General features: G+C 40.9%; 1 protein-coding gene across 1 annotated transcript; it reads left to right on the top strand.

The window, feature by feature from the left end:
* The first annotated feature begins 368 nt into the window (after window positions 1-368).
* On the top strand, window positions 369-12,047 carry ttll4 (tubulin tyrosine ligase-like family, member 4). The gene is made up of 20 exons (XM_053328286.1): window positions 369-975; window positions 1,410-1,896; window positions 2,231-2,399; window positions 2,496-2,572; window positions 2,695-2,758; window positions 6,295-6,413; window positions 6,703-6,813; window positions 7,102-7,178; window positions 7,330-7,524; window positions 7,862-7,944; window positions 8,111-8,239; window positions 8,656-8,778; window positions 8,875-8,973; window positions 9,374-9,508; window positions 9,592-9,729; window positions 9,898-9,994; window positions 10,859-11,069; window positions 11,230-11,297; window positions 11,393-11,451; window positions 11,858-12,047. The coding sequence occupies exons 1-20, from the start codon at window positions 535-537 to the stop codon at window positions 12,045-12,047; spliced, it is 3,072 nt and encodes a 1,023-aa protein (XP_053184261.1). The 5' UTR covers window positions 369-534.
* The last annotated feature ends 1,329 nt before the right edge of the window (window positions 12,048-13,376 follow it).

Here is a 13,376-nt window from a genome sequence, read left to right as displayed (position 1 = left end):
AGGTGTTGTATTGCTAACTGTCACAGCAGCTGTGGTGGCAGTTATGATTGCTGTTGGTGAGGATTCATCAAGGACTTGTAGTCAATATACAGCAACCAATAGGAAATCCACTACTCTGTTCAGTTGGAGCTGACAGCTCAAAACTGATTTCTTCTTGAAAAACATTCACTTGAGTGGGGAGCAACCAGGAGGTACAGGTATCCTCGGGAAGGGAACCTTCCTCTGACTCAGGCTCATTTGGTATCATCTCAACTTTTAATCCCTCTTCTGCCAGTCCATCTCCAGCCAGGATCCCAGTCGTTCAAAAATAACCATTTTTTTGACGGTGCCATGCCCACCAACCAGTCCTCCCCATGGGGTGGGGGAAAGCTCCGGGCTTCCTCCAATGCTGATAGTCCCACCACTACAACATCTGTCAGTACAAACGCCAAGACAGTTGCGGCCACTAAAGTGCCTTTTAGTCAGCCTGCCCTAGAGCTGTCCAGGAGAAAGGACCAAGCCAAACCTTTCTCCTCAAATGTTGCCTCATCTGCCATGAAGCAGACAGCAGCGGCCCCGTCTGTGGGTTCTGTGTGGGAGAGCGGGGACAGAAGTAGAACCAACACCCAGAGCCAATTCACCACTGTGCCAGACGGGTCTCCAACCCTGCCACAACAAATTAATTGGATTCAAGGTTCACACCAGTTACTGGCAGCAGGACAGAAGCAGGCTTATAGCAGCCACATAGAGACCAGTGCCCATTCCTCCTCCATCCCCAAGAAGGAATGCCAAGTTGGGATTAAAGTTCAGCTGACTGGCACCAGAGAGAAATGTACATCGCTTCAGTCCTCTCAGCCAGGAGGCAGTTTAGCTATGAGCAGATGTCAGGCTGCGTCAGGTGATGCGCCGTTAAGATTGGATACCCTTTTGTCAGTTTGTCATCAGGACCTGTTCATCAAAGGACAGCCCACTTTGAAACGAACCAACAAGTTGATGGTGAGTATTGGTATAAAGGAACATATTCCTAAAAAATGAAAAAAAGGTTATCTGGATTTTTAACTCATTAAATGAAATGCATACATTGTTCGTCTTAATACAGAGTGACCATAAGTATAAATAAATAAATAAAGTAAAATAAATTAAACTCTGGTTCACATGAAGTTGATGTTTGGAGTTCCAGCTTTCCATTTTGAACTATGTTGGACACCTGAAACTGATTATTTTGTTCCATGAAGCTCTAGTGAAGAAAACATTTTCTAGTAAAGCGTAGTTGAGGTTAATATTTGTTATACATACCCTTCATTAACTCAACTTTTGTTTTTATATCAGTACATTAGAGCTGTGCTGTCTATTTAGAATGACAATACCAGCTGTTTGTAAGCGTTAACTCTATGTAAATCCTCCACATTTAAACTTTCCTTGTCTTTTAGTACGAGGCTGCAGACTGTTCCTCCTCGCCTTCAGTGCCTCCTCCATGCCTTACTCTATGTGAACACCAGGGGACAGCGTTAGGAAAGGATGCCTCCAGTCTCAACACCACAAAAGCAGAAATAAGAAGCACAACGAGAGAAACGATGACTACGAGGAGTCATTCAGCGAAACCAGCAACAAAATCCATTCAGACACAAGACAGTTGCACAGAAATATCTGCTTTAAACAATCCGTTGCTGGTAAGAGGTAGTCCTCCAGCGGTGGTGGCAACCGCTTCCCAGAGTAAGCCCCAAACAACTGCATCACTAGACATAAACAAGCAGGTCCCAGAAAGTCAATGTCCACCAGGAAGCACCCTGTCCACATGCGGAACAACAAGTCCTGCAGCAGCCAATCCTTGTCCAAATGGCCCCACGCCAACTGTGTTCAGTGCCAGTGTCAGTGCCATTCAGGTGGAGCAGTCCACAACACTGGATGCCACTCTAGGTAATTAGAATCAGTGGTTTACTTAGTGTAATGAGAGAATGGTCATTAATCCACACCACAGATTAGCAGTCAAGAACCTCAGAAATGTTAATTGAAATTACTGAAATATTCATAACTGTGGTAATAAAGTATTAATGAGCTGATGATAAAGGTAGATTTCTGATAAAACAAGTATGTTTCTTATGATTATGCTATGAGAAAATAAAGAACTAATAAGTAGAACATCACGAGACACATGATTCATGTCTTTAGAAATCATGAACTAAACTCAACTCTACTGTTTTTATTGAGCATTGCAAACTCTTTGGATGCCTGACTGTCTTTTCACCCTCAGCCGTGGCCTCATATCCTCCAGGAGCTTTGGTGGGCTCTGTGACCACCAAGATCTCCACCATCCACCTAACCAAGGAGGGGCAGTCTGCCTGCATGTCATCCTCATCTCCTTCCCCTTCCTCTCCCTCACCGTCAGAGGAGTGTCCGGTCGGAGAGACTCAGCTGTCTGGGTGAGAGAACACTTAATGTCTTCTCAGTCAGTGCAATACTGCAGTTTTATATTCCCCCATCATATATAAATGTCACTTTATAATCATTTTTTCCAGCCAGGAGTGTGTTATGCAAGTGGATGGAGGTGAGGAGGAGCTGCCTGATGAGCTGGAGAATGCTTGTAGTGATGATGGTAAGATGTAATGACACACACACACACACACACACACAGAGAGTTCAATGGTGCAGTCAGCTTGTTATCAGCTCTGTTTATGGAGTAAACAGCTGACTTTAGGTTTCCTCTCTTTTCCTCAGATGATTCAGACTGCTCATCCATCATCGGGACCTCATCCACAGCATCCCTTGCACATCTTTCCGGGTGAGACTGGCTGTAACTCCACACACATGCACACACTTCAGTTCTGGCGTTTAAGATAAGCAAAAGAAAATAAACTCTCTAGTAGACTACTACGTTTTATCTTTATTCTTACAAACACTCCTCATGACAGTGTTTTTGGAACATTTCTGGATGATTTCAAACACCCATCGCTCTTCCATATTGTGTGATAGATATAGAATAAATGATCTTTTTTCACACACAATCCTTGTGGCCAGCTTCAGATCACATAACCTTACTTCATATACAGAGTAAAAAAGTAGATATGTATCTACAAATATCTTTCAAAGCCCCCCCCCAGCAGTGTCACTATGAGCTTGTAAAGCTTTGCTGAGCAAGAAACGTAAAATGAATCACTATAGAATAAAAACATTTCCATATATCCTCCTAGGGTCATTCATGAGCCTGGTCAGTTGTCCTGTCATTGGACCACTTCACACCTAAACCTGCTTTCTAATTGGTTCCCCCCTCCCCCAGAAATGCCATAAAGTATAGATCCATCAGAACCTGTGGTCTCTTTCTCTCTCTCTGTCATTCACTCTCACTGCATTGTTAAAAGTGGCTGAAAGCAGCAGAGTGTGGTGGAAAGGTCTGCTGCATTGTGTATCTTATTGTTTTCCGCTGTGATGGCCTCAACAGTAGAACTCCCTACCAAAGACTCGGAGCTGATTCTCTGCTAAAACAGCCTGGATAGGGACCGCTATTGTCACCCCCCCTCCCCCCTCCCGACCTGCTGATTTGTTTATGTATTCATTTAGGTTAACCCCCCCAACCCCGCCCCCTCCCCCTTCCTGAAAGCTATAGCTCCTGTATGTATACTATAGTGATAAGTGCGCTCAGTGTAGCTGTTATGCCATCGTATACTTGTTGGTGTTTGATGGTTTTTGTTTGAGAGAAAACTTCTGACAAGATAATATCGTCCGCCATCCTTCATTTATCCGTTGATCCATCATTCCCTGCTTCATATATGACTGTCACGTGAGTGGTTTCTTTTTCTTTTTTTTTATGGGGGTTATGTGAAGTGGATAATAGTAGGTGGAAAAAAGAGCTCAGGATTCATTCAAGATTCAAGATGCTTTATTTGTCAGTCATCATGTCAGACATGTGAACGAGTTGTAATACTCAGATCTCAGGATTTTAACAATAAATTAAATCTAATTAAAAACAAGCTAAAACAGGCTAAACATCATATAACAGGCTAAAACATCATAGTTAAAGTGCATTATCACTGTCAGTTTAGTTTTAAGAAAAGAAAAGGTGCAGCATCACAGACAGGGTGGTTTAAAGTGCATTTATCAAGGCAGAGTCAAAAAGATCTGAGCTTCTGAGCTTTGTAGAATGATTCCTGACATGAAATGCAGCCGTGTACGTGCTCCCGTTTATGTCGAGCCATCACTGGATCTCTACTGGCAAACTGCCCAGTCAGTCTCTGTGAAAAGCAGTTTTAAATGTGGGAACGTTAATTTAGGTAGTTCAGAAATCAGTATTAGTGTGACTAACCCTAACCCTTCATTTGTATCTACTCTCAGTGTCAAAATGTTCTCATCCCCCTCCGTGTGATGCCTCTAACCCACACTAGCATCATGTTACTGGGGCAGAGTGTGAACAAGCGTCCATCCCCATCACACTTGTCTTGTGTTACAAACTAGAGTGGTGACTGGATGCCAACTGCTGTTATTTAAAAGTTACTGAACTTAATGCTACCTTCTGGCTAGGCTGTAACAGTGGGGACAGCCCTATGAACTCAAAAGTACCTGACTGACTGACTGACTGACTGACAAAGACCGCCAAAGCTTGAAACAACTAAGTATCCCACACTGCATTTTACACCAACCAGTAGTGATGGTGGAGATGTTGAACCAGTCTAAAAACAGTAGAAATTCTCACTGTAGGACTGTTAATATGTCACTTTTTTATTTTTACTTTTTAACATAGATTCCCAATATGTGGTCAGTTTATCCACATAACGCCTATTTTATATTTGCGCCAATGTTTTTGGAGATTTTTCGGAGCTGTTTGCCCCTAGTAGCCCAACTAATGAGATGATTGGCCGGACGACGTCTATCATCATCCTGGGGGGAGTTCTACTGTTGATTACAAAGAGTGAAGCCCGGCTCTAATGTCTCTGCAGCACTTTGATATATGATTAAATTCCTTTAGGAAGATCAATGATGGTCTCACAGATTAAATCTAACAGTTGTAGCTGCCACATTAGTTTGTCTCAATGTAAAGTGAAGCTTCATGTTTTTATTGGACAGAGCAACAGCACTGCCTCTGTAGCTCTATATATACACATATCACCACATTTACATACATATGTGTTAAAATGAACAGATCAATCATGTATTAAATTGTGTTATATTTTATTCAGCTACATAACAGTTTAGATTTTTATTACAGACTGAATAACATGATTTACTGCATCTCTCCGTCAATGAGGTTTTTTTTGGGTGAAAATCGTATTAGTGAAGTTTTGAGTTGAGATGATTTTGTCACAGTGCACTCAGGTAATTGTGTTGAAGTTGAGCTGCTGCTGTCAGCAGGCAAAATGATGGTACTGCATCCTGCATGGAAGTTTGTACTCCCACGTCCGAACTAGTAATTCCAGGCATATACTAGCTGAGCTAAACTGTGGTGATAAAAGGATAAGAACTGTTCATTCTTCACTAGAAACATTTTATAAATTAAATAATTATAGACATGCTTAACAAGAATACGGAACAATAACTGAAGATACACTTCCCATGTTTTGGGGACTCCTTGAGAGGAACTACCCACTGAGGAACTTCCTCAAGAACTACCTCCCTTCAAGGACTTTTTTTCTGTTTGCATTCGACACAAGATGGGCAGTGGTTGGTTTAGTAACGTTACTTTTGCTCAATATGTAACAAAAACAAGAAGGAGGACGCTGTGGCCGGAGCTGTGTGCTTGTTGTGTGTCGTGGGTTTCATGATGATAACAGAGTTGGAAAGCAGACCTGCTAATTTTGAGGATATGGTTGTTTTACAACAGGTTTAAAAAAAAAAAAAAAAAGAAAAAGAAGAAGGTTACCGGTGCTGCATTGGCTCACTCAATCACAATACACTTAGTCAAGGTTCGTCTTGTGTTGGGAGAGTACTTACCCTGAACTAGGAGGTACAAAAAGTCGCTCAAAATGTCTTTTTTAAGAACTACGGTCATTCCCAGTTCCTGCAGTGCAGACACAATAAAAGCCCAAAAGCCCCTATAGCTCCTCTGTGAGATGATGTCGATGTATTTATATTGGTTTTAGTGAACCACAAGACCTCAACACACAAACACAAGCTCAGGTCAATGATAGAAATAGAATTAGTTTGATGTAAATTCATATTTTTCAAGACTGTCTAGATCCCAATTTCTGATCTTATAGTCCATCATATATAATCACTTTAATATTCAGTGTTAAGTACTAAAGTGACATTGGTATGAAAGTGAGAGGCAGCATGTGTTTGGGTTTCCACCACTGATGAATGTGTCCACTATGACTCTCTCTCTCTCAGGGTTGAGGAACCGATGTCGCTGGAGGTGGAAGATGAACGAGAGGAGAAACCAGCTCTGGTTCCCAGTTTGTTCCCCCACTTCCCTTCAACACTCTACTTCAGCACCACCAGTGAGAAAGGTGAGGACACACATAGCTGTTGTGTAAGACAGTAAGACAGTAAGCTCAGTCAGCTCACAGATGTTATCAGACTGCACAGAGATACATATTTTATTTAATCCGTTTTAAATGTGAATTCTTATTGCCGTTTTATTTAACCTGTTTATTTTACTTGTTACATGTTATACCACCATATTTACTATTTCCAGTTAGTGTTTAAGTGACATGAACTGGTTCAGTATTTGCATTATGTTTGCTGTGATACATTTAGTCATAAAATAAAGATAATCATTTGTTGTGTGTTTTGCAGTGGAGCTGTTGCCCGCAGAACAAAGACGACTGTTAAAATGGAAGTTGAGCCCTGTCACTCCAAATGTTGTCAAAAACACCATCACCAGGTCACACTTCAAAGTCACCAAAAGTAAGTCTCTTTGTGTGTGTGTGTGTGTGTGTGTGTGTGTGTGTGTGTGTGGCTGCATTCAATAAACATAATTCATTTTAAGTTATTTGATCATTTACCAGGCACGCTTAAGATCTGAAAATCTTGTGTACAAATAGTTTTGTACAATAAAACACATTTAATACTTGCTCCTTAAATTTCATTACAGAGTGAGTGGAACATGCACTTTTTATTAAGAATCAACATGTATGAAAGTAATTGTAAGCAGTTTTCTTGGATTAAAATGTGTTTTTACTGTTGTTCATTTAGAAAGCCATGACTGGTTAGGCTGCTGGGGTCACCACATGAGGTCTCCTGGCTTCAAGGCTCTTGGAGAGCACCAGAAGGTAAAAATAAAAATTGTAGATACACTAATCATCCCAGTTTCTGCTTCCATGAAGTAACTTTTTAAGGAAGGTAAAATGATCAAGTTAACTTTTAGATCTTCAGTCCAGAGTTACACTTAACGTGGCTGTGTTGGTGTTTCTTTCGTCCTAGTTGAATCACTTCCCAGGAACCTTCCAGATTGGCAGGAAGGACAGGCTGTGGAGGAACCTGTCCAAGATGAGGATTCGCCATGGCAAACAGGAGTTCAGCTTTTTCCCCCGAACCTTCATCCTGCCTCAGGACATCAAGGTGCTCCGCAAGGCCTGGGAAGACAGTGGCTCCAAGCAGAAATGGATCATCAAACCTGTATGTTCTGCTTCTAGATGATTGTTTCACTTTATGTTCCACTGAGGAACAAAGTTGTGAAAAAAAAGTCAGTCTCAAAACATAAAAATATTTATAGAATACATTTGAAATTCAGTTTTGTTTTTTTGTTGCTGCAAGCAAACATCAACAAGTGATGAATTTTTGCTCATAGCTGATAACTAATTAACCTATGTAATAATAGTAATGATGGGCTTTAATAGAGTCATCCAGATGATAATGATGCATCTGATCAGTTCAAGTAGCCCACAGAGTAGATCCTGAGTATAATCATGATACTTGTCCTTGTTCATTCTCTTTCTCCTCTCGTGTCCTACAGCCTGCCTCAGCCAGAGGAGTAGGTATCCAGGTCATCCACAAATGGAGCCAGATGCCCCGCAGGAGACCACTACTGGTCCAAAAGTAAGTAGATCACTAGAGGTTGAACAATAAGTCTTCAATTTAAGTATTAAAGCACTGATTCTAAAATGACAGGAGGAAATCAACAATATAGACCGCTGACTTGACACCTGACACCGGTTACTGGCTCACTGGGTTGAAACGTTGTTATTATGGTTGTATTTCACAGGTATCTCCACAAGCCCTACCTCATCAGCGGTAACAAGTTTGACCTGCGGATCTACGTCTACGTGTCATCCTACGACCCACTCAGAATTTACATCTTTACCGACGGACTGGTTCGATTCGCCAGCTGCAAGTCAGTTTTCACCGCATCCAGCAGAGTGACAATTGACTTAATAAAAGTCCAAATACGGGGTTGAGCATAGCTCAGCGGGTAGAGCACCCGCCCCATGTGTTGAGGCTATAGCCCTCGTTGCAGGTGACCCCGGTTTGAATCCCGAGTCGAGCGGTCTTATCCTGTGTGTCATTCCCCCTCTCTCTGCCTCCTGTTTCCTGTCTATTTCCACTGTCCTGTACATTAAAGGCAAAAAAAGCCCCAAAAAATATACTTAAAAAAAAAAAAAAAAAAAAAAGTCCAAATACATTAGTGAAATTAAAAGTGAACGTCAATGATCTCCAAGGAAGAAATTTGTCATTTCAGTGGGGGAAAAGTAAGAAAGAGGTCATATTTTATAGATTTTTGCTAAGACTCGCTGTTTTTCTCCTCTCCAGGTATTCGTCTTCCATGAAGACACTGGGCAACAAGTTCATGCACCTGACCAACTACAGCGTCAACAAGAAAAACTCTGAATACCAGACTAACAGCGACGACAAGGCCTGCCAGGGACATAAATGGTAACTGAAGAAAAAGTTCAAATTGAAATCTGCAACATTTATTTGCTGCTGTGTTGTCTCTCCAATAAAATGTGCTCTATGTTTATGTACTTTCAGGGCCTTGAAGGCATTGTGGCAGTATCTTGGTGCTAAGGGAGTCAACACCACTGTGCTATGGGAGAAGATTAAAGACATTGTGATCAAAACCATCATTGCGTAAGTTCCTAGCCCTCCATTCATCCAGTCAGTCACTGGATGTAGAAGATAGACCGTGACTGCAGTGTATAGCTGTGTTTTTCAATATTTGTGATCATTTGTGAGTTTTTTCCTCATTCAGTTTATTATGTTTTTATTTTACATACAAATATGAAAATCACAACCTAATGTTGATGTTTTTCAGTATATTGTTTCTCTTCTGATGTGTATAATCTGGGTGACTGAAAATTGTATTGCTGTCTAAGAGGATGTACAGTATTTCATTAAAGGATTAATTCACAAATCATTTACCTGAATCTAACCAAAATACTGTGCTATAGATTTTGATAAAAATGTCATGAAATAATGAAAAGATATGTTTCTGAAATAAGTTTTTCATCTCCTGTGTTTTGGTTATCAGGTCAGAACCTTATGTTAACAGTCTGCTGAAGATGCATGTTAAGTCGCCCTACAGCTGCCACGAGCTGTTCGGCTTCGATATCATGCTGGACAAGAACCTCAAACCCTGGATCCTGGAGGTCAATATATCACCAAGGTAATACACACATACACACATTTTTATATTTATACACACCTGTTTTCAGACTACATTCTCTAATTGTTGTGTTTCTGGTCCAGCCTCCATTCCAACACAGCACTGGATCTTTCCATTAAAGGTCAGATGATCAGAGACCTCCTGAACCTGGCTGGTTTTCATATTCCCCAAAGAGAAGATGTGGTTGCCTCCTGTAGCAGCACCTCCAGCTCCACCAGCAGGTAGGAAGAGGTTCTGCACCTTACAAACGAGGGCAAGGAGGACTCCTATGACATATATAACAGTTTTACGTTTGAGACATGTGGAGATAAAATGACATGCTGCAGATTGTCATACCGGTATCACAAGGGTTTCAATTTCTATTTGTTCCACTTTGTGTGTGTGTGTAGTCTGTACGGGGGTACCAGGGAAAGGACCAGATCTGATCTGTCTGCTGATGAGAAGGTCAAACGGGCATTTTACCTCACACAGCGCTACACTGACCAGGTGCACAAATACACACAATGTTCAACACTAAGTAGGAATTGTTTTTGTCATTTTAGCCTAGTAGAAATTTCTGGGCTCATGAAGGGTTAGTTGAGGACCTTCAGTTTTGAATGAAGGAGATTGAAAATGGAAATATGTTCGCGCTGATACAAGCAACACTGCAAACCTTAAAATGTCATGAACAACATATCTGCATTATTGAGTATGCAGTTTTTTTTCCAGAAGAAATGTTGTTACACATTCTGTCACTGTTTTAATTTCACATAAAATATGAAGAAATTCACTTGCAAAACACAGTTTCTTTCTCCAGAATGTGTTCTCTTAGGCTACAAGCTCTTCAGTATTCTTTATTAAAAATCAAAACCCATTTCTAACTTTCTTACCAAAGTTGGACCATCTGTAACTTAGCTTGGTGGCGTAGCTGAATGAATTGAAGTAACCTAAGTCAAAAGAAACACACACAAAAAAACTAGCAATCTTGTTACTCATGTTCTCATTTTGATCTATATTCTGATTATTGATCTTTTTTTTAACCTCTGATTTGTAATTTTAAGTATATGGCTAAACAATCAATCACAAAATTATCTGAAAAAACTTGTTACAAACGGTACTGTCAGCATGACTGTCACCATGGCAACAACATATACTCAGGACAGCCACAAGCTGCCATTAAAGATGTTATTAGTAAGCTTTGCTCCCTCTAAAAAGAGATTGGACATTGTACCTACAAACAGAACTACCAGCACTTCTAACACCACTAATGGTGCACATGCTGGTGCTGGTGCACAGTTCTAGTTACATTATGAGCAATGTAACAGAGTGGTTGTTCCAACCTTCTTTCTTTTTTCTTTCCGTTTCTATCAGGAATTCATCTCCACAGTGTTGGATGTTTTGACTCCAGAGGACGTTCACATGCTAGCAGAGAGCGAAAACGAGCTGAGTCGCAGAGGTCAGTTTGAGCGAATTTTCCCGTCACCGACATCATCTCGCTACCTCCGCTTCTTCGAGTGTTCGAGATACCTCAACATACTGCTCGATCAATGGGAACAAAAGTACTGGAACAACAGGACCAAAGGTATGTCAGGTTGATTTTTATCAATGCTCACAAATTTGAAGGAGAAATTTAGGAGCTCCTCATCTCCTCCTACTTTATTTTAAGAAAGTAACAACGCACAGGAATGAGTGCGAGCACAGATTAGATTGACTCTGTGTGTGAAATGTTCTTTTATGTGCAGGTATCAGTCTGCTGAGGACTCTCTGTCAGAAAAAAGTCCATCTCGGAACCAATGACCCTGCTCACATGGTGAGGACATCATTCATTAGTCTCAATAAATGATGCAGAAAAATATCACTTTGATTTGAAATACTGAACTATTTGTATCTGCGTGTCCATTCCAGTGGTCCAAGTGTAGCTACGTCTCCCACAGAAGAGAACTTGTCAGTCCATCTAGAGCCAGGTAAAGACACACACTCACACACACAGACACACAAACACACAGTATCCTAACAGATTGGTCCCTAGCAGATCGAGAACAAAATATTGAACAGAGAATTGACCAATGCAAGGAAAGACCTTGTTTAATAATGTAGAATAAGATCAATAAAAATAGAAAGAGAATTAAACTACCATTCAGGCAGGGAGGCAAATAAAAGCAGTTTATAACAGCATAAGCGGAAAAAGCTTAAATACTCACTTTGATTAACTTCTAAAAGCCATTGTTAGAATGTTGCATGTAGTAATACCGGCTTAGGTGAAAGTTAAAGTTTGGTGTAAATAAAAAGAGAATATTATTTAAATGTGGTTTGGCTTAATCAAACACTACACAGTAAATTAAGAGAGTCTTCCCGTGACTTGTTCTTCAGAGTGGTGGTCAGCCTTCAGCACCGGTCCGACGGTGCTGACGAGGACGACGGTTCAGACGGGGAGGTGGCCTCCGTTACCAGCCTGCCTGTTTCTCCAAGTCCTGGATCTAGTGTCACCAGCAGTGCCTGTGCAAGCCCTCAGCCCAGCCTCACCCAGAGCCTGCTGCCCCAACACTTCGATTCGCTCTGAGACCCGGTTTGCTAACATGCTGCTTAGCACCCAGAAACAGAGCTCAGGGTCTAAGCCATAGCCCTCACCTCTCTCATAAACACCTTTCTAGTGATCTTCATGTCTACTGGCTCTGAAAAACACTCACTCTGGACCAGAAATGTACTTAACTATAAACTATAACCTTGAAGCTATAAGTCTATAAGTCTATAAGTCTTAACGCACACTCGAGCAAGGTCTGGATTTTGGTCTTAACAGAATTGTAGTTTGCATCAGAAGGAGGTACTTATTAAATGCCACTATTAATAATGTGAAGGGGTGGGGATATTAGGGGGAATAGCAGTCAGCTGATTAATTATCCTTTCTAAGTAAGTCTCAATTGCCACAAGTGAAAAAGGTATACTATATATGAATTGGACTTCACAAGTCTTTTTGTATGTTTTACGCCATTTACTACAAATCACATACATGCCAATCGTTGTCCAGCCTTTCAGATGGTGCAACGTCACATCATGTCTGCTCAGCATGTCAATGCAGTGCAGACATGACAGATTTAACCTTCTGGTTAATTCCAGTAGTATATCAAAGCATTCTCTCAAGTATTACATTTATCTCATTAACATTATTAGCATTTGAACATGTTATCGATATTAGTATCATTTGGAAACTGCATTGACACAATCGAGGGTGCTACAGAGGTGCTCTAGCCAATTAAATGCTGGCAAAAAAGTTTAACCCAGTTTAACTTTTGTTGTCATGCAGTGCAGCATCACTTGGCCGTTTAAATACGTGTAAGCAAACATTCCAGGTACTTGCGATCGTCAAGACGACAAAATAATTGTCACTGCGATTACATTTTTAAGTAAAAGTTTTAACATCCTGTCAGACAGTAGTGTAAATTGATGTGCAGTGTTTTGGATTAACAGGCTTTAATATGTGTTGCTTAAAACTTGACTTCCTGAATTGTTCACACACCCTGCTTGTACTGCCACCTAGTGGCAGCTGCTCAGACACATTCATTTTCCCAAAAGGTTGGTCCTCACTGGAATTTGGTACTAAACCTAAACTGTGAATGATGGACTTCCTCAAACTCTGCACTTCAAAGCTGTTGGTTTGTGTACATTAGAACAGAATGAAACTGCTAAGCCAACATTAACTTACAGACAATAAAGCTTAATAGCTTGAGCTGAACACAGTGGTCCAAAGTTGTGGTGATGAATAATGACACAGTACTGTGGTTTCTACTGTTAGTTTGGTGTTAAGAGGGCAGTTGACCTTGTCACCTTCCTAGCCTTACAGACACAGGCTTTGTGTGTGTGTGTGTGTTTTAATGGAATGGAGAGGAGAAGC

The sequence above is a fragment of the Scomber japonicus genome, chromosome 11, assembly GCF_027409825.1.
Source record: "Scomber japonicus isolate fScoJap1 chromosome 11, fScoJap1.pri, whole genome shotgun sequence".
Taxonomy (NCBI): Eukaryota; Metazoa; Chordata; class Actinopteri; order Scombriformes; family Scombridae; genus Scomber; species Scomber japonicus.
Note: the sequence above shows the minus strand (reverse complement) of the source record. Positions and strands in the feature narration are given on the sequence as shown.

Excerpts from the sequence above, each read along its gene's own strand:
- ttll4 (XM_053328286.1), top strand. The coding sequence starts at position 535 with ATGAAGCAGACAGCAGCGGCCCCGTCTGTGGGTTCTGTGTGGGAGAGC. Across the intron at positions 8,779-8,874 it reads GCCTGCCAGGGACATAAATG|GGCCTTGAAGGCATTGTGGC; the intron begins GTAACTGAAGAA and ends ATGTACTTTCAG. Across the intron at positions 8,974-9,373 it reads GTGATCAAAACCATCATTGC|GTCAGAACCTTATGTTAACA; the intron begins GTAAGTTCCTAG and ends TTTGGTTATCAG.